Raw genomic sequence first — 26,113 nt, forward strand, 5'->3', positions numbered from 1 at the left:
AAAAAACCTCACTGTAGAAATTTAAATTTCAACAGCTAGAATAATTCTCTAAATTTAGTGATTAAAGGGTATGCTTAATTCTTTAACTTTCTAAATTCAAATCTCGAGACCACCATTCAGAAAGTTTTATTAAATTATTTTTAATGTACTACGATGATGTGAAAGTGTGCAAGTTAACATAAAAAAATATTTTTTTACTGTCAATCTTGTCTTAAATCCTTGTTTTGTCCTATAAAAACCATAAAAAATCTATGTTAATCGGCTCTTTGAAGTATCCATTTTTTTGGTTAAAATAAACAAAACTCTCTATTATATTATTATTTTTATTAATATAGTTGTTCAGGCTAATTTGTGTATACCTCAACTAATTTAACGGGTCATGAAGTTAACGACCATGTAAATCTTCAGTAATTCTGAGATTTATAAAACTCAAACTAGTAATTTTTAAAAAATAAATCTAGAATTTAACCGATTAACTAAATTTCTCGTAGTAATATATATTTTTTTGTTTTTAACAAATACTTGTGAGTGCTCTACTGCAAACTCTAACTCATAATGGTACAATGAATCCAATAACTCTAGTTATACTTTAATTAATTTAATACTATTTAGGTTGGGGTGGTAAATTCTTCTATCTCAAAGTGTTTTGTTCTCCAAGTTTAACATGCCCCATACCATATATAAAATCAGGATCCATAGCTTAACCTTCATGTCATCATTAACTAAGACATAATTTTTTTTTCTTAATACAAAATACCGATGCTTTTGAAAATTATTTTTTAATTAAAAATATATAAAAAAAATTTTAATTTTAATTTTTAATATTAATATATCAAAATTATTGAAAAATACTAAAAAAATCTACTTAAATTTTTTTTTTTGAGATAAACAGACCGGAACTCAATTAGAAATACCAACTCCATCGCATTATATACTTTGCCAACCACGTTACATTTTATACTTTGCTTTGAATTTCAATTTTATCTTTGATTAAAAGTAGAGCCTGATTGTCTTAGCATTTTAAAATGCTTTTGAAAAAAATGATTTTATTTTATTTTTTATTTCAAATTAATTTTTTTTATGTTTTTATATTATTTTAATATATTTATATCAAAAATAAATTTTAAAAAATAAAAAATATATTATTTTAATTTATTTTTAAACAAAAATATTTAAAAAATAATCACTTACACAATCTCTTATTAAATCATTCCAGCGTTGATTTAATCACTGCTCCGTCTCCAATTCGGACATTTCTACCCCCATGGACTTGAACTTTCAAACCACACACGAGGCTTTTCACGAGATATATTGATTTCTTCCCAACCCCTTTTTAAGTTCTTTTTAATTCCTTTTTCCTCAGCAATGAAACACTCATTCATACTGCATTACTTGGAAAGTCCAGTCAAGAGGAATAGAGGATCATGGATATTTTAAGCAGTCCTTTTCCTTCATTCAATTTCGTGTTTTTAGGCAAAGTTCACATGGTTCATGCAACGACAAGTCAGATAAATTAAGAGCTCATCGTACAGGAGGGCAGCTGCCCACGAAGATCGATGGTGCTGGTTTTCCGAAAGCGACTGCTCTTCATCACCATTTCGAGGACAGCACCACGATCCGCCACAAAATGTCGCCATGAGCGCATTTGTTGGTTATTGGTCAGGAAATCAATGCGATGTATCCTGGACTTTTGGAGCCCCGCGGGCAATGAAAATGAAAAATCAAGAGCCAAATTGCAGAGTCATGAAAAAAATCTACATATGGTACAGAAGCAACTTCAAGAATTTCATCACCGACCAAATCTCCCTTTCCCTTGCATAAAAGAAAAGACAGATCAAGAAAAAGAAAAAATCAAGCCGACGCGGTTAACTACCTAGTCGGTTGTTTGAATCCAAAGGCAACTAGTTGTGGCTTCTTGCAACTTGCAGCCACACCTCGTCCAACTCAACAGCATCTCAACAGTCTACATTTATTCGAGGCCAAGGAAAATTACAAGCTGCTGTTAACTAATGAATTAAACGCATAAGTCAAAGAGCAGTTGAGAGAGAGAAAAAAATCTAGTAACCTTTGAGACAAATCATGATAAGGACTACCAGACTCTGTCCGAGCACTGCTGCAACCTAACCAAGATGGAGAAACACAAGAAGAAAGGATGTACAAAACGGAGAAATTGACAAAATACAAGGGTTAGAAACACCAGAAAGAAACGCAATAGCAAGAAACGCAGGTGAAGATTATAGCCTAAAGACTTTTGAAAGGACCCATTGCCGCAAAAAAGATTATCAACTAACAATCTGACCATGGAAACCTGCTACACAATGAAATGATCATTGCGGGAATTAAGTGGTGGTGGTGGTGGTTAGCAATGCGGAAAATTGTTCAATTTCTGTACTTTAGGACTTGAACGCAAATAACCCAAGCGCTCAGCCAATGTATTCACATCCTCATCTTCACCTCCTCTAGCACTCTCATTTAACAGTTCTTCCCAAAATCCCTCGTCAAGTTCTCTATCTCCGCTCTCTAGTGGCTCTAGCTCTTCTACTCCATCCTCTTGCTCTCTCCTTGCCTTGCCATACCCTTGCATTTCCAATGCAAGTGCCTCCAGCTCTGACACTTCAAATCCGTAGTCTCCATACTCTAAAGCCTCTGCCTTGATGGGGTTTGCACTTTCATCAATACGGTTTGATTCACCACCACCACTTCGACCAGGTCTTTGATCAACAGGAATTCTTCTCTTTTTAGTCATTGCTTCCTCAAGTTCTTTCCTTTTCCCTTTCTGTTGGACTAACTGCAGTAGAAAGGCAGGATTTTGCATTGCTCGAGCTAAGAATTGCATCATCTGCTGCTGCTTTTGTTCTGTCCCTTGTAGCCTTTGCTCCATAGCTTGTATATAAGATCTAGCTTTCTGTTGTTGCTGTCTAAGCTTCGCTAATTCCATCATCAAAACCTGCCTGTCACGTTTCAAGAGATCGATTTCTCCATCTAATCCAAAACGGCTAACTTCAACACAGGCATCTGGAGCTTGCTGTTGAGAAAGAGGCTGAGAAGCTGCCTTTCTTCTCTTTATATTCCTTAGAAGCTGCTTTTGACCCCTCAGAAATCCTTCATTGGCGAACTCCCATCTATCTGGATCAATCTTTCTAAAGCCCTGTAGGAAAAAAAAAAGTTCCACAGTCAGAATCCAATATCAACCATCAATTCCTACCAAGAATATAAGTTGCAAAATTACATCTCAACACAAACTAAAAAAAAGTACTTCCAGAATATCAATTTGACAGACAGTCCCACTACTGGTCCAAAACATACTGATCTCTTTTAAGACATCCCTGCATTTCATGAGTAGAGCAATCCAACTCTGAAACAGAAATCGGAGTTTTTTTTTTTTTTTTGTAACCAGTAGAAATAATTTCAGGTCCCGCATCCAACAGGAATATTGAAGAAAAGGAAAATAAATAAATAAGTAAGAAGACCAACTGCACCTAAAATAGAAAATGGCTTTAATAAACATTCCGCAAAAATAAATAAATAAAAGCAAAAATCCTGTAAAGTTACACGAACAGCATGTGATATTCCAGAGCAATCTTCTCACTAACACTGTTCTCTGGGCATAAAATTAATTTTTTTTTGAAGTATCAAGAACCCATGTAGAGAAATGCCAGATAAATGTTAAATCTGCTTATTTTCGATAAAATGGACTCAGAAAATAGACTGTTTTTTTTTAGCTGGGTATCAAACCACTTACATAAGTATTGAGCTGCCTGACAAAGCTGGAGAAATTATTATGCTTGAAGTATCTAGGAAGGAGTTTTGCGGAGAAAGAATGAGGATCCCAAACAACAAAGCTAAACCCTCCTCTGCTCCAAGAAACTATGTGATTGGTCATTGGATCATCCACCATGTCAAAAGTCTTGGTCAGGAATGGCGGTGGTCCTGTATCATGTAAACCTTCCATCGGCTGTGGTGGGAGCATCGTTGTTGGCGGCTCATCACCGCCGGACAGAGGCAATAAACTTGATCCTGCGTACTCTTGCTTCACTGTTAGATATGGATTCATGATTGCAATTTGATTCACTGCTTCAATTCTTATTTTATTTTGATGGAAAAAAAAACTACTTGCCCCAGTGTCAGTTCAAGATTATTGATAAAACTAGCCACGGCCAAAATCGAAACTCCTGGTGCAGAATGGATGGATTTTAGAGAAATCTTGTCGAAAAATGAAAGCTAGCAAGGAAAAGGCAAAGGAAAAAGTTCAAGAAAGTAATACAAAAAAGGGGTTTGCTCCAAAAAAGAGAGATATGGTCAAGAAAAACAGAGGAGGCTACTCCCTTTAAGCTAGAAAGAGAATTCAAAGCAAGGTCATGGGGAGAAAAGAAGGGAAATTGTGATGAAAGAAACAGGGCAAAGTAGCATTAGAGATATATGTGAGTGATGAAATTTGCTTTGTTTTGGGAAAGGAAGGTCGTTTATGTCGTTACAAGTTGGTGGGCTTATGACACCTATGCACAGATGAGAAATGGAGCGTTATCTAAAGCGTTAAATAGAGGAGACGAGGGAAGTAACTGTTTAGGAGTGCTGATGTTTTTGCTTTTGATTACGTTTTTAAAGTATATTTTATTTGAAAAAATATATTAATTTATAATATTTTTTAGTATTTTTTTTAATTATTTTAATACAAAAGTAAAAAAAAATCTTAAGAAATAACAATTTAATATATTTTTAAGCAAAAAATATTTAAAAATTTTCTGCTTTCCAATAACCATATTGTGGTTTTAAAAAATAATATTAAAAAAATTATAAATTATAATTTTTTATTAACTAGTATTTTTTAAAAAATATTTGTGATGGAATAATGCAAAACTGTACAGTGTTTTTAATTAACAAAATATTTTTAAATATATAATTAAAATAAAACATGGATCACAGCATAATCTTATTATAATTCATCATTCGGAAAGATCTAGAGGTATTGGGTGCACATATATATTATTTTTTTATAAGAAAAAATCTAGCTGCTTTCTTCATATGGAAGGGGTGGGGAAGAGGGGAGGGGTCCTCTAGGAAACTTCTGGAACTTGCCATGGGTAAGGACTGAAGGCACGGTGGAGGTGAGGTACGGGACCCATTACGTTTAAGTAAAAAATATGCAGTGTTTTTTGACTTTTTGTTGGGTATCTCAGATTTCAATAGTTTGATGACATCTGATTGGAGGATAGCGGTGACTATATGACATTTGATTGGAGGAGAGTGGCGACTAAAGACCCTACTAATAATTGGCTAACGCCATAGAAAAAAAATTATTCAAGGGTCCTGATTGGAGGAAAAATGCCCATGGCCTTTTACGCTTGGTTGGTAGGGGAGTACCAATTATGGAATGCTAGGAGATAATCTAGCATTAGCTCAAGGGTGGGAGCTCTGTCTTGAGGAGGAAATAAAAAAGTCAATGCGTCAATAATCTTCCACTTTTAAAAAGTAGAGAAATTTGCGTACGAAAGGTAAAACATGCACTAACAACTATATTTGATGAATCTATACGACAAAAAAAAAAAAAACATATCTCCTGTTTTTTTTATACATGTAATTTAATAAAATTTATTAAATGTACACGGAGCTTTTGTTTTTAGGTGATTTTTAAAAGAGTATTTGTTAAAAAAAATTAGTGTTTTTGGAGATATTAATGTGTTAATGTCATAAATAAAAAATTATTTTAATATATTTTCAAATAAAAAATATTTTTTAAAACTACCATGCATCACAATATTAAATGCATTCTTAGTTTGCCAGGTCAAATTGGTGACTCAACCGCTCTAGCTTAACTTGGTGAGGATATTTTAAAATAATGTTTATATCAGATAATATTGTTTTGAAAATAATATTTGTTTTAAAAAAATTAGTGTTTTTGGATGATATTAATATGTTAATGTCAAGAATAAATAAAAAATTATTTTAATATGTTTTCAAATAAAAAATACTTTTGAAAACTACCATGCATCACAATATTAAATGCATTTTTTTATTAACTGAGATGTTCGGGTCAGCTTGCTCGTACCTCGAATAATATCACGGGCCCTGAAATTAACGACCATGTAAATTTCTAGTGATTATTATATTAGCAACTACAGAACTCGAACCTGAGAATATAAGAGAAGCAAACCTCTTGATCCCAAACTTTTATTATTGACTATCAAATTACCCCATGTAACCCTAATGCATTCTTAGTTTGCTAGGTCAAATTGGTGCCTCAACGGCTTGTAGCTTAACTTGGCGAGGATATTTTAAAATAATGTTTATATAAAGATAATATTGTTTTGAAAATAAAAAAAGTCATAATTTTTTAATATAATTCTGATGAGAAAGAAGAGAATTAATTATTTCTTTCTAATCCGTAGATCTATGGTTTATAATAAATAAAACAGCTGTTACGATTTATTTTATGCAAAAGTATTCGATGCCCGTTTCTTTTGGAGAAGATATTTTTCATCCCCGTCATCCTTCGATATGTTTTTTGGGTAGAGCGATATTCTTTCTTATTTAAATCGAAGAGTAATATACGTGTCTATCAAATAAAGGGCCACGTTATACTAAGCATCCGAATAATCTTCGTATTCACTAGCCTTTTGTCTGCTCAATTAAAAAACCACAAAAAGATTTCCTGCCCATCAGGTCTTTTGCCCCGACGAATCAGAAAGCTGGTGTTTTTCTCTTATAACCAAGCAGCGGCATACGTGGCGATCAAACAAGAAGACACGTTGCCTGTCATGTATATTATTTTGAGAGATGTTTGATTATGCCGCTCATCTCGAGCAAACAAAGTAGACCAATTTTTAATTGGATAGAGGCATAAAGCAAAAGATTAGGGTTGTGTCTGGGGGATTGAAGTATAAGTTGTTTTTTAAAGTTATTTTTCAAATTTATTATTAAAATTTTATTTTTTATATTAACACATTAAAAAGATTAAAAAAAATATATTAAAAAGATTAATTTGAAGAATTTTTTTTAAAAAATTAAAATGCAAAAAAAAATAATATTTTCGAGGGAAGTGTTCTAAAACCAATGGCAGTTTGTTTCCTTTCTACAACTTGCATAGATCATTTACCAATCACCGTTTGTTTCCTTTCAACATCTTGCTCGGATCATTTATTAATTAAATCCATGCATAGGGCAAAGGAAGAGATTGTTTTATTTCATCAATAAAACAATCCCGTGAATTCTCGTGCATTCCAAGCATTTATAGATGAGTTGTTAATCTATGTATCAACACATGTCAATTTAAAAGTAATATTATTCAAGATTCTTTTAAGGTAAAATTATATATCTTTTTGAATTTTGAATTTAATTTTCTTACTAGTTTTTGGTTTAACTTGCTAGCCACACACACACACACACACACCTATGAGGAAAACGGATTTATTGCACTAGATCTCTATTATACTGGTTTTTCAACATGATAATTTCCCAGTTCATGTCATATATATATATATATATATATATATATATATATATATATATATATATGGAACAATCATGTAAATCTAGTACAGATTTTAATGTATGACTCGGCAAAGAAGCAAGAGTTTGATCACTATATAATTAAGAAGTAATAACATTTGTGTTTGGTTGACCTAATTCATTGGAGTCCATGAAAGGATGCATGTCTCGATCCGTAACAGCATATATATTCGCAGTTCCATCTCTTTTCTCCATCCTTTATTTTATATATGATGAAGCCTGTATATGAGACTTGTTGTGATTCAAGGAGACAAAAATATCTTAACAGGCCCTTTTAACCAAACTTGCTGGATCAGCGTCCAATGATAAGGCTCCAGCTCTGTACCTGTCAGGTACTAGCACAGAATGAATAAATTTCAGGTTTTGAATTAGGGCTTGGGAGCATTAAACAAATCTTTAAGGGCTGGATAGCCCTTCTGCGGTTGCCAAATGGCATGGAATGGTCCTAAGCCAATATGTTGGCGCGGTTTTTTATGGGAAGAAGGATGCTAAGGAACAAGGGTACGTGGCATATTATGAAACAGTTGATCATGTAATTAAACAATGCTGGATTAATTAGACGTCCCAGTCTGACTAGAGTTGACTCTGCAGTAAACCCAGAAAAGTTTGTAGCAAGTATGAATGTACTTGGTATTCCTACACATCATCTGCTTGCATGATCCGCGTGTCGGTTGCTGGAAGACAAGTGAAAACTTTGATCGAACGCCAATAGGGTTTTGAATCCCTAAAATGGCTTGAACTTTACTCGTTCAATTGTCTTCGTTTATTTCACATGCAGATTGTTAATGCCTGGCTTAAGGTATGTTGATTGCTAATCCAATATTAGGTGTGATTTTAATCTGAATAAAAAAAAAGTCGACTATAAAAGGATATGCCTTGAACAAAAATCAAGAAATGTGCTTTAATTCCAAGTCATAGCCAAACAATGGAGGGATCAACTCACAAATATGGTTCGAAATGCAGGGATGAAATTGTGGAATTTTTTTTAAAAGGGACCAACCAATAATTTTGCTAAAACTTTAATCACTAGATTACAATTTTTTTTATAATGTCCCAAAAAATCTAAGTAGTTTAGAGATAAATCTCATGTCTTAGATAATTAGTTAATCTTTTGATTATAATAATTTAATTTATTCTTTTTAGCTAAGGTAGCTAAATGCAGGTATTTGATACTTGTGAAAGGTTCCTTTAGTGAATATGAGAACTTTCTATGGATTAAGTCAATGATTTTTTTTAAAAAACATGTAATAGTATTACAGAAAAATACTCTGTAAATAAATATGTTAATGTAGGGAATGGAGATTCTGAACCTTTTGTTAAATGATTCATAATTTATTTATAGCTCATGAGACTTTTTATGAAGAGAAAATGCTACAGTGTAATATTATTATAATAATATTAAAGAGAGAAAATATTTCTGACATATATATTAATGAGAAAAAAATATCTACATATGTTTTAATATGAATGGAAATATGGTGGGCCCTTAAAGAACTTTTACACACTATTTCTTTCACAACATTAATATTGATGGAAATATAATAGGTCATTGAAGAACTTTTATATACCTAATAGGTGTAAAAAGAGTAAGATCTAAAATGTAGCTGAACCTAAAAAAGGTAAGTCCTTCTCTTGGTTAAGCCCAATGAAGATTGGGTTTGTTCCTTGGCTAAGCCCCAAAAGGTAGGTCCATCCCTTGGTTGAGCCCAAGGGAGATTGAGTCTTTCCCTTGGTTGAGCCCAATGAAGGTTGGTTTTATGAGGGTTTTTTTTTTCATTTAAATTTGGGTTTATCAGTAGCCTCTCAAGTCTTTATGATATTTATACACAAAGATTTCTAAAAATACATTGTATGACGAGTTAGCTAGTTTTTTTTTGTATGAGAAACGGGGTGAAAACCTTAGTTAATATACCAAAAAGCCTATGTGTAGGGGTATACCTCGTGATTGAAAAAAGAATTTCTAAGTATATAGAGGTGAACCATTGAGGAACCCATATTTAGAAAAAAAAATTAGATGGTGAGGTAAAACCATAAAGGAATTCATACTTGGAATTTTTTTCTAATAGTTGGAGGACGAGTCTATAGTTACAAAATTTTCTATGAGATTGAGGAGAACAAATCATTATCAACGCCTATACTTGGAAAAGTTTCGTTGGGCGGAGATGATGGACCTATGTTGATTGGGGAAAATGAATCCCTATCAACATTGTTTGAGTTTTTATAAAAAATATCATATAGTTTAAGGTAGATTGCTCGTTAAAGATGTAATGGACACTCCTTTACTACCGTTAATAATCATAATGGATGACGACTATTCTATGCTTTTTTGCTGCTACTTTTGAAGTTTTTAGACTTACCATGATACTGGCTTGACTTTGATCTCCATTAAATTTGGTTGTGCCTAATTATCTTACTGCTAACTGATCTATCAGTATATTTTATACATGTTATTTTTGCCTGAAATTCATATTTAAAAAATAATCAAAGACAGGGTGATGACTCAACATCACTAGACTCAACTATGCGTTGAACCCATATACATATGGATCTGACAATCCTCCAAGCCCAATATCTTTGGGCTTAGCTACACGTTGAGCCTAAAGTCATATGAGTCTGGAAATTCGTTAGACCCAACTTTCTTATACTCAATATCTCGCCGAGTCCAGATAAATGTAAAACTAATGATCTTTAATTATGGCTCCCTATGAGGTCACAATATTCTGTTTGTTTTTATCATGACTTTTAACATAGAAAGTTAATGTCAAAGATATTAATCTCTCTATATCTCTCATTAATTATGTATAAGAGATATTTATCGCTAATCAATGATGTGTAAGAGATATTTATCATTCATTAATGATATGTAAAATATATTTTGTCTATTTTTAATGTTATGAAGGCAAGATGACATTCCAACCTCTCCTCTCTAAAAAAAATAATAATAAATGACAAGATTTACGGACTATAAAATACTATGAATCCTTCAAAGAAAAAGGTTTTCAGTTTTTATTTTTTACTGCATATTTATTTTCAGAGTCTTTCCTAAAATATAATTTTCTTTTTTTCTCAAAAAAATACTTACTTAAATATTAAAGACTCTTTAAATTTATTAAAATGGATCTTTTACAGATATTAACCATCGACCATCTTGATTTACCAAACACCAAGCATCAGCCACTTCACTAGAAAAAATGAATTAGATTGTCAGTAGTGTGTATATATATATATATAGAGGGTTTTTTTTATATGTTTTACCTAAATTTGTTTGGACCTTCCAGACCTTATTGCAATGTCATTTTGCAGTGAGCTGGTCCCACAGTAAGTTCAGTTTTTTTGGTCTTCTCCCTGTTGTTATACTTATAAGATGTCATAATCGGGCTGCAGCCTTTGCTATGCATTCTGTAATTTGGGATCCGGTAATGTTCTTGGCAAATTTGCTTTGATTCATTAAAAGTGCTCAGCTCGATATACAGACGTACACATATCCTAAAATCTGAAATTTAAATTAATTAATACAACATCACATGCCTAACTTGACAGGGAATGTACGATCTTCAATACGTTTTGTTTTCTGTTTCAGGCACTTCTCCTTGTAACTTTCAAGTTCTAACCTTGTCATCACCGAAAGGGATCGAGGTTTGCAGGATGGAAGAGGGGAGGCATTGCATGGACCAGGGGCCCTCTTTGCTTGAAATGCTGCATCTACGCACAATAATCTCTAACTTGCCAGGCACCTCGCAGCAGATGCTACTTAATGCCTGCTTCAGATTGAATTACTTTCTCGATAACCAGCTGTTTCAGCATCCTTCTTTTTTTTATCCAGAATGTCCATGGATGATCAATGTGAATAGTTCATCTCAACAATTAGTACTAATTTCCAAATTAATCATTCTTGAGAGAAGAAGTTCCTCTAATAGGGAAAGTGTTGAAGTGTTACCAACTTCCTACAGTACATATAATTTTGAAAGGCTTTTTTCCTTGGAAATCGTTGATGTATTGTTCGGTATTGCGAACACTGTGTTGCTGTTTGACATAGACCAGTGGAATACAGAGAAAATAATTTAATCCAAACTCGTTAAATATTAATACGACCTAACTTCAATAAATTAATATTTTTAAAAATATTTATCTATAAATAATAGATAAAATATGAATATTATTAAATCCAATTTAAAACTCGTTTGAAAGTAACTCAAAATATATATATTTATATTATATAGATATATTTGTCACATTTAGATTTTTTAATACTATATATATATATAATTTAAAAACACAAATATATATAATATTTATAATTTAATCATTTAATATATACACACACAATAATTATTTTATTGTTATTGAAATATATATATATGTGTACCGGAAACTCGATTAATAATTTATGAAAATATTTTTTTTTTGATAATTTATGAATCTTCAAGTTTTTTACCTGATAAATAATCAATAAAATATAAATATAAATGTAAAAAAATCCAAGTCAAGGTATTGCCATCCTTAGTGGAATCCCCCGATAAGGAATGAGACTAGTTTTTGTTTTTTTTTCTCTGGTTACTAAATTCTGCCCATCATTCTAAAGAACCACATCTGCGCGCAGTAGAGCATGAGACATGGTCGTTTTTTATAGCCTCCTGAAACTGAAAGCACACACAAAAAGAAACCATGTAAACAATTAGTCTCGAACCAAAATCGTAATTAAAGAAAGCAACTAAATCAAAAACACTTCTTTCCTGAGTAAAGCTTAAGATCAACGTCAAAAATGGTCTTCAACAACGCTCTGCTTTCAAAATCTCCAACTTAATGGCTTTACAATCACTCAAAGTAACTCTCCTTTGTGTTTTCCCATTAGCTTACACGGCAGGAACACAACGTGCAAGTAATCAAGCAAAAGCTTTGACCCCATTTCACTTGATTCTCTACCACCACGCCCATCAAAAACAGCCACAACATTAACTGTCCTTCTCAGAATCAAGAGATTTGTTCTGTAGCAAGGGTTCTTTCATTTCCAGATTACATATATGCTACACGGTCTCCTTGATATTCCCAGCATCCTTGGAATGTGGCAAGCTGAAAGCTGATTAGATTCTGATTTGGAAGTGACCCATTAGTGAGAACCCAACGTGTACACTCTTGAGATTCGAAAACTGCAGGGGCACCACCATTATCGTGATCTATCATGCACGACCCTGATAACCCATAAGAAGATTGAATGGTATTGATGAAAAGAATTGTAAATAGTACTGAAAAAGATGCAATCTTGAATCTGCCCATTACTCAAGTTTGGTAAAAGCTCTGCAGAAACCTAAGACTTTCCTGTAAAGGTTTACGGACGTTCCCTAGACTTTATTGGAAACAGTTCTTGGCGAATAGCAAAAGAGTCTGATTGTGAGAAATGTTGAGATGACCAAGTTAGGACGTCTCGAAGCTCAGATGATGTACTTCCCCCACGTTAGTAGTATTGAAAATTAAAAAATTGCTACATTAGCACTGCTAAGAATAATTAACCTCTACTAACTTTTAGGTATAAAAGGGAGGAAATTCAAATTAAGGGAAATAATTGAGTAAACGGTGCGTTTTAGAGTAAGTCATTTAGTAAAAAACGATGCGTTTATAGAGTTTATATTTCGGTTATAAATCTGTTATAAGTCACGTGAAAAGAAAAGAAGGCACGAGCGGGTTGTTAGGTACGATTGTATATATATATGGCATTCTGTTACAACAGAGCCATGCATGAAATAATATTGAACTGATCCCTTTTCTTTCGGTGATTCTTTCCTCACACCATCTCTGTGTATTCCCTTCCATCGTCTCTCCTTCTTCCATCTTCTTCTTCTTCTTCTCTTCTTCTACTACTCATACTCTACTCTACCTCCCATTAACCAAGTCAGTTGCTCGAAGTGGTATCAGAGCTGCATCTTCAGACTCAAAATGCCTCCTGAAACGAGATCCCAAGATGCAAGAAGGGTGGATGAAACCACCAATCCAGAGCAACCCCAATCATATGAGCACATCCAACAACAGCTTAATGATACCAGGGCCGATGCTAATACACACTTTAGAGAACTTAAAGAGGCTATGGATGCTCTTGTCTCTCGGGTAGACACAACATTGCAGAAGACCCAGCTATCTTCAGGGGAGTGCAGCTTACCTAAGGCTCCTCAGTTTCCCCCCACAAGAGATTCCCCTGCTCGTTTCAACTGGATTAATGAAGGTAATCCTCCTCAATATCAATTACGTGGACCAAAACGAGAGTTTCCTATTTTTTAGGGAGAGGATGTCCTTAAATGGATTTATAAGTGTAACCAGTACTTTGATGTAGAAGAAATTGCTGAGCAAGACAAGCTCAAATTAGCTTCCTATTACCTAGATGGCATGGCCCTATGCTGGCATCAAAATTACATGAGAAGTTTGGGAGGACGGGTAGTATCTTGGTCAGAATATGTAGAAGCTTTATGCTGCAGGTTTGGGGGAGAGAAAAACCCTTTAGAGGAGCTCATTGAACTTAAACAGAAAAATGACTTAGAAACCTATATCAGGGATTTCGATATCCTCTGGAATCGATCTGAAATTTCTGAGAAAAATGCTTTGGTATTCTTCATAGGAGGGTTGGATTTAGAGGTTAAGAATATGATCAAGATGTTTGAGCCAAAGTCCTTGAAGCAAGCATATACTTTGGCTAGATTACAGGACAACACCCTCACCCATAGACGTTATGGCTCTAATTTTAACAAACAGACTTACCATCCAACCACCTTTGCTTACCCAAACAAACCTGCTACCCCTTCCAGCTACAACCAAAATTTTCCCACCGGATTCCCAAGCACCAGCCTGAAACCACCACAAGCAGGTCTCTTACCAAAACCCCCACCTTACAACCCCAACATTACTCAAAGAACCACTAGACCCATAAGAAATAAGGACTTGGATGAGAGAAGGGCTAAGGGCCTTTGTTTTTTGTGTGATGAGAAGTTTATACCTGGGCACAGATGCCAGCACAAGAAACTGTATTCCCTATATGTTATGGAAGAAAATAGGGAGAGTAATGAGGAAGAGGGAGCCACTGAATTTGACCCTGACACCTATAACCCCCATATATCCCTCAATGCCTTAGAGGGAGTGACTGGTCTCAACACACTGCGGGTCACAGGCAAGGTCGAAAAACAGCCCTTAATAATCTTGGTGGATTCAGGCAGTACCCACAATTTCATCAGCAGTCACGTTGCAGCCAAATTACATTGTAATCTTACAACTATTAAGGCTCTAACGGTGTAGGTAGCTGATGGTGGAATTATGACTTGCACCTCCGTGTGTAGCAACTTCCAATGGTCTATCCAGGGAGTTGATTTTGTGACTGATGTTTTTACTTTGGAGCTTAAAAATTGTGATATGATCTTGGGCATTCAGTGGCTGGCCACATTAAAAACCATTGTCTGCAACTATGAAGAAATGTGGATGGTATTTAGATGGCAGGGCCAGGAGGTTTTTATTAAGGGAAATGATCCAGTGACCATGGAAACTGTTAGACTGAAGCAACTTAATGGGTTGTTATGTAGCACAAGCCTGGTCTCTGAAATTAATATGTGCAGCCTACGCTATATTAACAGTCAGGACCAGGAGGAAAATCCAACGTCCACTTGGCTACAACCTTGCCTTACTGAAAATACAGCTTTCACTAATCTGCAGGAAGAATATAAGGAGCTGTTTGCGGTACCACAAGGCTTGCCTCCACCTCGCAGTCATGATCACAGTATACCTTTCAAGGACGGCACTAATCCAGTCAATCTCAGACCCTATCGACACTCCAACCTACAAAAGGATGTAGTGGAACATATGGTTGAAGAAATGTTGGGCTCAGGAACCATTCAACATAGCCATAGCCCTTTTTCTTCACCAGTCGTCCTAGTCAAGAAGAAGGACGGGTCATGGAGATTATGCATCGACTACAGGGCATTAAACAAACTCACAATCAAAGATAAGTTCCCTATTCCTTTAATAGATGAACTCCTAGAAGAATTGATGGGTGCTTCCATTTTTTCTAAGATTGATCTCAGGTCTGGTTACCACCGGATCAGAATGGCTCCTGAAGACGTCTACAAGACAGCATTCAAAACGCATAATGGGCACTATGAATTCTTGGTCATGCCCTTTGGCTTGACTAATGCCCCAGCCACATTTCAAAGCCTCATGAATGAATTATTTAGGGGTCAGCTGAGGAGGTTTATTCTTGTTTTTTTTATGACATTCTTGTTTACAGTAAATCCATGACAGAACACCTAGACCATCTCAGGACTGTCTTCACAATCCTACAGACTAACCTCTTGTATGCCAAGTCTAGCAAATGTGTCTTTTGCAGCACCCATGTTGAATATCTCGGCCATGTTATATCAGCTGCAGGAGTCGCGACTGATCCCTATAAGATCAAGGCCATCCTTGATTGGCCTTTTCCAGGCAACATTAAACAACTTCGGGGGTTTTTGGGTCTCATGGGATACTACAGGAGGTTTGTCAGGGGTTATGGTATCATTTGCAAACCCTTAACCCAATTGTTGAAAAAGGATGCCTACAGATGGAATGAAGAAGCTACATCAGCTTTCAACCAACTGAAACACGTGATGACTCAGCCTCTAGTACTGGCATTACCAGATTTGGCTAAACAATTCATCATCGAGACAGACGCTAGCAGCAGAGGAATGGGGGCAGTCCTCATGCAAGAAGGCCATCTGATTGCCTTCATTAGCAAATCATTTGGGGTTAAACAGCAAGCACTTTCAACCTATGAAAGGGAACTCCTTGCTATACTACTTGCAGTTACTAAATGGCGTCACTACTTGTGGGGCAGACATTTCATTATACGTACTGATCATCTTAGCCTCAAATATCTGTTGGAACAGAAGGTAACTTGCCCATCACAGCATGTGTGGCTAGCCAAGCTCCTAGGGTTCGACTATGAGATTGAGTTCAAGAAAGGGAAGGATAATGTGGTTGCTGATGCACTCTCAAGGGTGTCCTGTGGAACTTTAAGTACCCTCGCAGTCTCTTCTCTTTCGACTACACTCGTGGACGAGATTAAGCTCTCTTGGCAGACTGATAAGGAGGTGCAGACTCTCATCCACGAACTCACCTCTAATCCCCAATCTTATCCCCACTACTCTTGGGTCAATCAGCTCTTATGCAGGAAGGGTAAGCTGGTGGTCGGCCAACATAACCCTCTTCAAACTAAAATCATTTCTCTATACCATGACTCAGCTGCAGGTGGCCATTCAGGCACTACTGTTACATCAAAACGGGTAGCTAATGGTTTTTATTGGAAGGGCCAACAAAAGCATGTTCGACAATACATCAGAGAGTGCCTCATTTGCCAACAAAACAAGTCTGAAAACACACGCACTCCAGGGTTATTACAACCCCTCCCTATCCCTACAGCTCCTTTCATTGATATTAGTATGGATTTTGTGGAAGGGCTCCCTAAGTCTGAAGGGCGGGAAGTTATATTTGTGGTCGTTGACAGGTTCAGCAAGTATGCCCACTTCATGGCTATGCCTCACCCCTATACTGCCTGTTCTATCGCCCGAATGTTTCTAGACAACATCTACAAATTACATGGGTTTCCAGCCACCATTGTTAGTGACAGGGACACTGTCTTCCTTAGTCTTTTCTGGAAGGAGCTATTTGCTAGACAGGGAGTGAAGTTATGCCATTCCACAGCCTACCACCCCCAATCCGATGGACAGACAGAAATGGTCAATAAGTGCCTTGAAAATTACCTGCGTTGCATGACAGGTTCTTCCCCAACACAGTGGGTTAAGTAGCTGCCCTTAGCTGAATGGTGGTACAACACCAACTATCATACTGCCACCAAATCCACTCCCTATGAAATTCTTTACAGTTACCCTCCCCCTTTACACATTCCCTACTGTCCCAAAGACTCTCCTGTAGAAGTTGTGGATAATTTCTTATGCAAAAGGGAACAAATTCTACATGCAGTCAAGAAAAACCTACAGGATGCTAGGCATAAAATGGTTCAACTTGCAAACAAACACAGAAGTGAAAGGCAATTTACTATTGGTGATCTAGTTTACCTCAAGCTGCAACCATACAAACAGAAGACACTAGCCAACATACAATCTCAAAAGTTAGCTTCAAAATACTACGGTCCCTATGAAGTTTTAGCAAGAATTGGTACCGTGGCCTATAAATTGAAGTTACCCACAGCTGCATCCATCCACCCTGTGTTTCACGTATCCTTGTTGAAAAAGAAGGTGGGCAATCGGGAGGTGCACACCACATTGCCTGCTCTGCCCTCTGAACCTCTCCTCCTTCCACGAGCTATTTTGGACCGTCGCATGGTCAAAAGGAATCTTCAGGCCGCCACCCAACTCCTGGTTCACTGGGCAGGACTTACTCCTGCAGAAGCAACTTGGGAATTTGCTGAAGAATTAGCCCTGCGTTTTCCACAATTCGACCTTGAGGACAAGGTCCATTTGAAGGGGGGGTAATTGTTGCAGGACAGCAACTAACTTTTAGGTATAAAAGGGGGGAAATTCAAATTAAGGGAAATAATTGAGTAAACGGTGCGTTTTAGAGTAAGTCATTTAGTCAAAAACGATGCGTTTATAGAGTTTATATTTCGGTTATAAATCTGTTATAAGTCACGTGAAAAGAAAAGAAGGCACGAGCGGGTTGTTAGGTACGATTGTATATATATATGACATTCTGTTACAACAGAGCCATGCATGAAATAATATTGAACTGATCCCTTTTCTTTCGGTGATTCTTTCCTCACACCATCTCTGTGTATTCCCTTCCATCGTCTCTCCTTCTTCCATCTTCTTCTTCTTCTTCTCTTCTTCTGCTACTCATACTCTACTCTACCTCCCATTAACCAAGTCAGTTGCTCCACTGTCCCCGAACCAAAATTTTGTTAAAAAAAAGGTTTATATGTATTTTCAATTAAAAAAGTAATTCCTTAAACTAAAAAACTGTTAATTGATCCCTTCAAGTTTAAAATAACGTTTGATATTATGGTTAATTCTAATTTTTGCATAATCACATCTAAACAGATATTTTTTTGTATTGGATCTCATGTAAAATTGTGCTTAAAAAATAATTTACATTTCATTAATGAATATCTGTTTTTAATTTATTTTACATGTAAAAATTCATATCAGTATAATTTTAACTAAACACATATATTTTTAAGATCCCAATTAAAAGTATTTTTTTAATTAATTTTTTTAAATTGCAACTTCAAAATCTATCTACCATAATATTAAAGTGCTCTAATTTGAGTCTTTTTTTCGTTTCTTAATTAGAGAGAGTAAAATATATTGGGTCTGAATTTTTTTACAAGTCTTTAATACTTACAACCTGTGTAGTGGGTTTAAGTTTCTTTCCAGGTTTGAATTTTGGAGTTCATACCTATGAAAAATTATTTTCTTAAATGTATTATATTAATATAGAAAATATTTTCTTAAGATTGTTTGAAGATAGAGTTGAATCTTGATTTGATGTGAAAATTTGCTTGACGATAATTCTTACAAGACAAAAAAAAAAGTTACTACTGCCTTGATTGATGTGCAAATGACCATGAATGATTGATTGAGCACAATTACTTGCATGTAGAAAAAAAATCATATTATTTACCTGTTAATTTAACTGGGTAGTATTATTTGAAAACTAAAAAATGAACCAAAAATAGAAAATAGAAAATAAAAAGAAAAAACATATATTTGAATATTAAAGGGATAAATTACTATAACAGGAAAAAAATTAGTTTTTCTTAATTAAAATAATTACGTAAAGATTGACCTTGTTCCCTCGTAAGAGAAGGTGGGGTTATTTAAAATTGAAATTTAAAGAATTGGGCAAGGTATATATTTTTTCTTTCCTCCAATTGAAAAGAAGTGGGGCTTTCTAAAATTAGAAATCAAATTAATATTTAAGAGCATCGCTTAAGATTAATTAAAATTATAAAACAAATTAAATTACAGGTTACCTATAGTTGATTGTAACCATCAGCAAGTACGCCTCTAATCCTCTTCAGAAAATCCAGGTTAAATGACTAAAGTTCTGCTGCTAAAAAAACCCCTAAGGACACGAGTTACCAATGGGCTGTCAGAGTGTCCCTGACAGTTCAATGCAAACCGCCTAAACTCTACAGTCTTGAGGCCTGCTTCTCTGCTTCCTAAGAGATTCACTACAGTGATAAAGAGGTCAGCTGTTCACATCTCTAATGATCCCATGAGAAGGGAGGAAAACCTCATCAATGAGCAGCAATAATGGAATCGCCCTATGGATTACAGTTACATGTCTCAGTGTCACACGCGCAACGTTAGGGTTAAGATTTTCTTCCTGGCCAAAGTTTTTTCATCCTTCATTTTTGTGCGAGAATTTCACAACGATTGAAGTTGGATAAAGATGCCGTCAAACCGATTGCTTCGTGGTTCATAAGCTACCCTTATTGGTTCATAAGACATGTAAGGAGGAAGAACATTGATATTTTCAGATATTGATTAAATTAAATTACAAAACACCTAAGAGCATAAATTAATGGAGAAAGAAAGAAAGAGGGGCCAGGAAAGAATAGATGTGACATGGGCATTAACATGCTCACTGGTATGCATTGGGATGATAAAACTGAAGTATTTGTTATATGCACTTGGATGATTTTGGATCCTTGTGAATTCAGGGCTCATGGCTGTTTACTCGGCTATGAAGTTCCAGCATCTCTCGATGGTTTGGGTCCACAGAGAGAGCAGCACGACAGTCACGTAAAGCAGCCAATACATCACCAGTGTGCTCATGGAAAGCCGCCCGCAAGTGTAGAAGGTGAAGGTCTGCTTTAAATACAATCGCCCTTGAAAGTTCAGCAATGGCTTCTTTCTCCTTGTGACTGTCCATTAAAACTGCCCAACAGACGGCAAAAAGCAGCTTGAGTAATCATTGAGCCTCAACTAAATGAAAAAAAAACAAAAAAAAAAAACCACCACCATCCCATTTGTTTTAAAAAAAACCCTTTATTTTGATGTTCATTGAGATCAGTTCTGAATCCCAAACTAAATAAAGAATTAGCTTCTCATCAGTGTCTCACTTTGATCATTGGCATTCACTCAATTCAGAGCCAAAAAAAACTGAGTGGGAAAGGGGGAGTGAACCACACCTGCAGCTCGATATCTGTAAGGGTACACTCGAAGGGGATCTAATTGTGTAACCATCTCAAGATCTGCTTTCGTCAGTTCTCGATCACAATACTCCGACCTCTTCTCATAGGCAGATGCATTGTTCTGGGCCTTCACAATCAGTTTTGTCATTTCCTCGTATGCAGCAATCTTATCATTTTTGAGAAAATGAACTCGAGCAAGTCCTTGGTGTGCTCTGGTATGCCTGATCTTAAGAGCATTAATGTAACAATCAGCTGCCAAGTCTAATTTCCCACAGTCAACATAGACACTTCCAAGATTGTTGAGTGCCTGCCAAGAAAAGTTTCAAAAAGAAAAAAATTTAGCAGAGGTCTGCTTTACATATATTAGTACATAATGCTAGAAAAAAGAAAGCAAGGATAAGTGATTCATCATTCTACCCAATAAACCATGTATTTAGATTTGGGCCCAACGGGAAAATGAAATGGGTGTTGTACATAATTTTGTAAATATTTGAATAAACTACAGACCATCCTGAAACTGAGGGACTGCTTTTATCAAAGGTTTACGAAAACAAATACATATCCTGCATTATCTATCTCATACCACTGAGCCATTTGAACTTCAACTCTGCCAGTAAGGCTAACATCCTTCAAGCAAAACAATAAGGGTGCTCTATGCTCATGTTCAGTGGCTTCTCCACAGTCGAACATCTTGAAAACAATGAAGATAAACCATCCCAATAAAAAACTCCAAGAACAGTACAACAGCACTTCATCAGTTATTGAGTGCCTTTTCCATGAGGATAATCCCAAAATGAACAATTTGCAGGGTTCATATTATCTCTCATTTTGGGATAGGGTTTATCCAAAACAGAGACACATGAATCTACACTTCAACACATGTAATGCACCAAAGAAATGAGCAAGTGCTTCTTGTTTTTTTTATTAATCACTCCAAGAATTCTAATCAGCTTCAAATGTGGTCTTCCAGAGCTTGGCATTTTCAAGCAGAACTTTAGAAAACAATTTCTTAACAGCAGTTTACAAAGGCAGAATGCCTGAATCTTGTCTAGTTAGCGAGTTTACTTTTTGGACTTTCTGAACCTCACTGTCTCAAATAACTTTAAGCATCAGTAACTTCTCCTACCAGTGCAGTCACCACTGTATGCTTTGTATTTACTGCTGCGCTGCTCTATCATCAACCAATCAATTGCAGTGAATCATAGCACATTTTGCACTATCACCAACCAATAAATAATATCCAATCATAGCACAATTAGCTTGATCACCAACAATGATCTGCTGCAACGCTTTTGACACAGGTGAAAGATTTCATATTCTGTTTCTTATTGCTTTTCTTTATATGAATCAATGATGCCCTAGGTATCAACACAAGAAAACCTTGACAAACAAAACACACTAGGGTAATTGATTATAGTTGTCAATGACCAATACACATCTGATTGGCAAATGCCAGTAATTCCCATTTCAAAGAAAAAGTAGGGGACAGGAAAATCATACCTGGCCTTTGCGCAATCTGTCTGAAGGGCACTTAAGAGCTTCTTCAAGCAGGGACATAACAGTTGAAGAGCAAGATGGATCCAGACTAGAGTCAGCGAGAGCATAAGCTTTAAGGAAGAAAGCTTCAAAAGACTTCTTGATGTTGATAGACTCCTCTGCCTTTTGAAGCCCTTCATTGCAATGACCCGTATCATACAAGATCCAACCTTCATAAACTAGACGTTCATGTTCAGTTGATGCATGTTGGCGGGCTAATTGTAAACTTCGCATGGCTGCCTCAGGACAGTTCAACCTGATGAGTTCAGATGGAAGATTATTGGGAAAAGATCCTAGTATAACCATAATCTTACCACCTCCAATATAAAAATTATTTACGCATGAACATTGTGCTATAAGGAATCATAAGTCACACCCACTGGGAGAAGAAACTCATGTCAGGAAAATTAAAGAAATATGTTATGCTGAAAAGAATCCTAAGTAAAGAAAAGAAATTATAAACTAATTCTGATTATAGACAGCATAATGCGGGGGATTTAAATGTCAAGGAATCATAAGCTATCCTGCTATCACAATCTTTGGATATTGTTTACTGAGAGCATTCATGCATAGGTTGCATATGCCATAAGGTAGGGAAGTGCATTCTAGCTAACTCGGCAACAAAGTCTGGACATTATTTTAATGCAGCAATGCCTGTAAACGTTTAAGATTTCAGAGGATACCTAAGGAGGAGCAAAGACTGTCTGAAATATAGAATGCCTTTGGCAGCATCAGATTCAAGCATCTGGTATATGACAGAGAGGGAACCTATATCATCAACTGAAGACCACCTATCATACAATTGCAGCCAACAATCTGCTGTTGTCCAATTGTCAACGTGCTCACGCACAAGAGTACGGAGTTGGGATGCAGCCACCCGTCCCTCAAACATCCTATAATCAGGGGAGAGCGTAAGAATTGCCTGAACATCACAGATCGCTGCTTGGTAATTCTCAAGGGCTAGATAGAAACAAAACCGGAGTTCCAAACATTCTAATGCCAATTTAAAACCAAGAATTCTATTGATTTCTGCAAGCGCAGCTTGAACATCCTGTTTCCTCATCCAAGAAGCAGCGCGATACATGTAGGGGTATGTTAGGGTTGGATCCAACTCAGTTGCTTTTTCAAGGTCTTTCCATCTCTTATCACCTTCACAATACAAGGACCTCTCCTGGTACATCCATCCAAGCGGAGTAACAGATGAAATCACAGAACTGAGCTTGTCATAAGCCCCAAGCCTATGACCTCTGATGTTACCCAGCCTAGCCAAGCCTGATACAGAATATATATGACCAGCATTTAAAGCTGCCTCAAAAAGATGTTCAGCTTCATCATACTCTTTCCTCAAGAGCCGAACACAACCCAATTGATGAAAGGCCAGCAGCTTCTGTCGGTTAGTTTCCGCTGACTCTACCAACTGATCCAGAAAAAAAGCTGTTTTATCAGACTGCAGATCAAGGTTCATAGCAACTTCACTCAACAAACAATATAATGAAAATGAGGCTGATCCAACCATGGTCATTTTCTGTTGTTTATTAGAATGGCTAAATATTTCCACCACCCGGTCATCATTCAAGCAATCAGGTAGCTCCTGTAAGAAAACTTGCAAACATGATGCAGCAAGGACAGGGGAGTTCTCTTCGAGAGCGCATTCCATGAGCTGGACAGCATCATCTCGGGAAGACACTAAGGATGCAAGTTTCCTATCGCATGCATCTTTTAGCCTTTCACAACAAAACTTATTTGCAAAAATCAATATTTCCAATAAAATATCTGGAGACACTTCATTCAAACTACCAGTCATGCTGAACTCGCTTATTTCCCTAAAACCCAAAGGCGATATGTTGTTTTCAGATAAATCTATGTGTTCACATAGTGATTCAGAGAAACATCCATTAAGCATGGCATGAAACGGAGCAGAAAGGCTGGCAATTTTCTGCCTATCACAAACAATTTTCTCATCTCCAATTTTAAAAGAGACGCTTCTTAAAATATGTTTGCCATTCATCATCGAAAGTGTCTCATGGGAACCTGAACTTATATCAACATCAAGCTCGGAGGAAACATCTACTGGGCCAGACTCTTGTGCGCATTTACCACAAGTGGCAAGCAAGTCTGAAATGAGCTCCTCCCCTTGTCTCTCATACTTTAACCATGCTCCAAATACAAGCTTCTCATGCACAGTGCTGCCCTTCAGCCAAGCAGAGCGGAGGCTTCTTCGCATCAATTTGGCTTCACCAAGGCCTTTAAACAGTTGATACTGAAATAAATAGAGATTCGACCTCTCTTGCGGAGGGCACGATTCAAGTTCTTCATGAATCTGAGCTAAAACTTCTACATAATCAACAGGTTTAAAGAATGGTTGCACTGGTGGTTCTGGGACCTTGATAAGTGATTCTCTAATTAACCCAACAAGAAAACAAAATCTCAATCTATTGAAATCAAATATAATTTTTTTTAACATTTTTCATTAATAGAAACCACAACAGATGTAAAAAAACTTACATGGATGAAGAAGAAGAAGACCGTGAAGAGAATTTCGAAAGCTTCCCTCTTTCAACTTGAAGCCATGACTGCGGATTTAAGGAGTCGAGTTGTGATTCTTTATAGGAATCAGAGGTAAAGGAAGCCCTCATGGGGCATAAGAGATTAAACAAGTCCCAGATCTCCACAGTAGTCAGATTAGTCCTCACTCTTTCAATTCTTTCCTCTCTCTCCCCTCTTCCTCCCTAGCTGAAATGAACCTAAAATTTGGCAGTACAGAGCAAACAAATACAAAGCCTAAACTGTTGCTTGTGATCACACATCACAACACTTAGCTGATAGATCTTCCAACCCCACAAAACAACAACTCTTATCTAAAGAACACTTCTCATAAATACAAACAACAGGCAAACAATCGTGTGCAAAAGGTTCCACTGAATAAGTAAAAACAAACCATGAAAAAAGGGAGCTTTTAAGGCAGTCAGAATCTTACAGATCCCTCTTGGGTTGACTAAAATTGACAGTTATGGAAAGCCAATAACTTGCAGTCTTGAATTACACGACAAAAATCTTCAGTCACCTTCAAAAACAATTTGAAATAGGAAAATGAACGAAAGCAGAAAAGACCAAAAGACCCACCCACCAACAGCTACCTCAAGAACTCAACCAAAAAAAGGCAAACCAAACCAAACCCACCTTTTATCCTTTCAAAACAAACCCAAAATGAAAAGCTAAAATAGCAGATAAATAGTAGTAGATAATAGAACGAGAAGTGGAGAGTGACCCAGTTGAGTTTCAGTGGCTTTGAATTTGAAAAGGGAACCAGAGATTGAGAAAAAAGAAAATCTGAGGAAGTTGCAGAGTGATCAAAGTGAAGGAATCCAAAGGGAAAAATTCTAAATTCCCACTTTTGATGGCTCTCTTTTGTTTGGTTAAAGGGAAAGTTTTTTCCTTTTTTCTACTTTTGTTTCTCTCCCTCTTTCTAAATTTTGTTGTCGTTGGAGACCGGAGAGAAAAAGAAAAAGAAAAAGCAGAGAGAAACAGTAGAGAAATGTTTGTAGTTTGGTTGGATTTCGAGGTACAAAAACCAACGGGAAAATCGAAAAATCAAGAAAAAACAATTGTGTGGAAGCGAGGGTAAAATTGTGATATCTGGACTCGATTGGCTGAGGGTGAACCGACGTCGTATCGTAACGGAATTATTATTATTATTATTATTATTATTATTATTATTACTGTGAATCGAGAAAGGCATGCTGCTAGAAAACAAAATCCTTGGCATCTTGTAGATGGGATTGTGGGGTCCTTTTGAATTTATTGGGATTAAATTATGGTAAGTAGAGATTAAGTAGAGAGAGAGAGAGAGAGAGAGAGGAAATATTCTCTGAGTTAATCACACTGGACGAAGAACGAGTGTATTCA

The 26,113-nt window shown here is 36.1% G+C and overlaps 2 protein-coding genes across 9 annotated transcripts; both read right to left on the reverse strand.

Annotated features, from left to right (window-relative positions):
- Positions 1-1,429: 1,429 nt before the first annotated feature.
- Positions 1,430-4,517, reverse strand: LOC133691294 (heat stress transcription factor A-6b). 7 transcript variants are annotated; one of them, XR_009841639.1, is made up of 4 exons: positions 3,743-4,517; positions 2,066-3,148; positions 1,874-1,963; positions 1,430-1,687 (listed from the first exon to the last, which is right to left on the reverse strand). XR_009841639.1 is itself a non-coding variant. In XM_062111739.1 (2 exons), the coding sequence occupies exons 1-2, from the start codon at positions 4,052-4,054 to the stop codon at positions 2,360-2,362; spliced, it is 1,101 nt and encodes a 366-aa protein (XP_061967723.1). In that variant the 5' UTR covers positions 4,055-4,517; the 3' UTR covers positions 1,430-2,359. The 7 variants fall into 7 exon arrangements, 1 of the variants encoding a protein (XP_061967723.1); XR_009841637.1 differs by having other exon boundaries at positions 1,430-1,754; XR_009841635.1 differs by having other exon boundaries at positions 1,430-1,963.
- A 15,469-nt stretch (positions 4,518-19,986) lies between these two features.
- On the reverse strand, positions 19,987-25,766 carry LOC133691839 (ETO1-like protein 1). Of its 2 annotated transcripts, XM_062112445.1 has the most exons (6): positions 25,388-25,766; positions 24,713-25,271; positions 22,891-24,606; positions 22,172-22,463; positions 20,669-20,978; positions 19,987-20,414 (listed from the first exon to the last, which is right to left on the reverse strand). In XM_062112445.1, the coding sequence occupies exons 2-6, from the start codon at positions 24,841-24,843 to the stop codon at positions 20,194-20,196; spliced, it is 2,670 nt and encodes an 889-aa protein (XP_061968429.1). In that variant the 5' UTR covers positions 24,844-25,271; positions 25,388-25,766; the 3' UTR covers positions 19,987-20,193. The 2 variants fall into 2 exon arrangements, with proteins under 2 accessions (XP_061968429.1, XP_061968428.1); XM_062112444.1 differs by having other exon boundaries at positions 24,713-25,766.
- Between the last annotated feature and the right edge of the window lie 347 nt (positions 25,767-26,113).

The sequence above is a fragment of the Populus nigra genome, chromosome 4, assembly GCF_951802175.1.
Source record: "Populus nigra chromosome 4, ddPopNigr1.1, whole genome shotgun sequence".
Lineage (NCBI taxonomy): Eukaryota > Viridiplantae > Streptophyta > Magnoliopsida > Malpighiales > Salicaceae > Populus > Populus nigra.

Coding starts and splice junctions, on each gene's coding strand:
- LOC133691294 (XM_062111739.1), bottom strand. CDS start 4,054: ATGAATCCATATCTAACAGTGAAGCAAGAGTACGCAGGATCAAGTTTA. Junction 3,149..3,742: donor TCAGGCAGCTCAATACTTAT/GTAAGTGGTTTG, acceptor TTTTTCCTACAG/GGCTTTAGAAAGATTGATCC.
- LOC133691839 (XM_062112445.1), bottom strand. CDS start 24,843: ATGAGGGCTTCCTTTACCTCTGATTCCTATAAAGAATCACAACTCGAC. Junction 24,607..24,712: donor TCTTCTTCTTCTTCATCCAT/GTAAGTTTTTTT, acceptor TGGGTTAATTAG/AGAATCACTTATCAAGGTCC. Junction 20,979..22,171: donor ACAGATTGCGCAAAGGCCAG/GTATGATTTTCC, acceptor TTTTCTTGGCAG/GCACTCAACAATCTTGGAAG.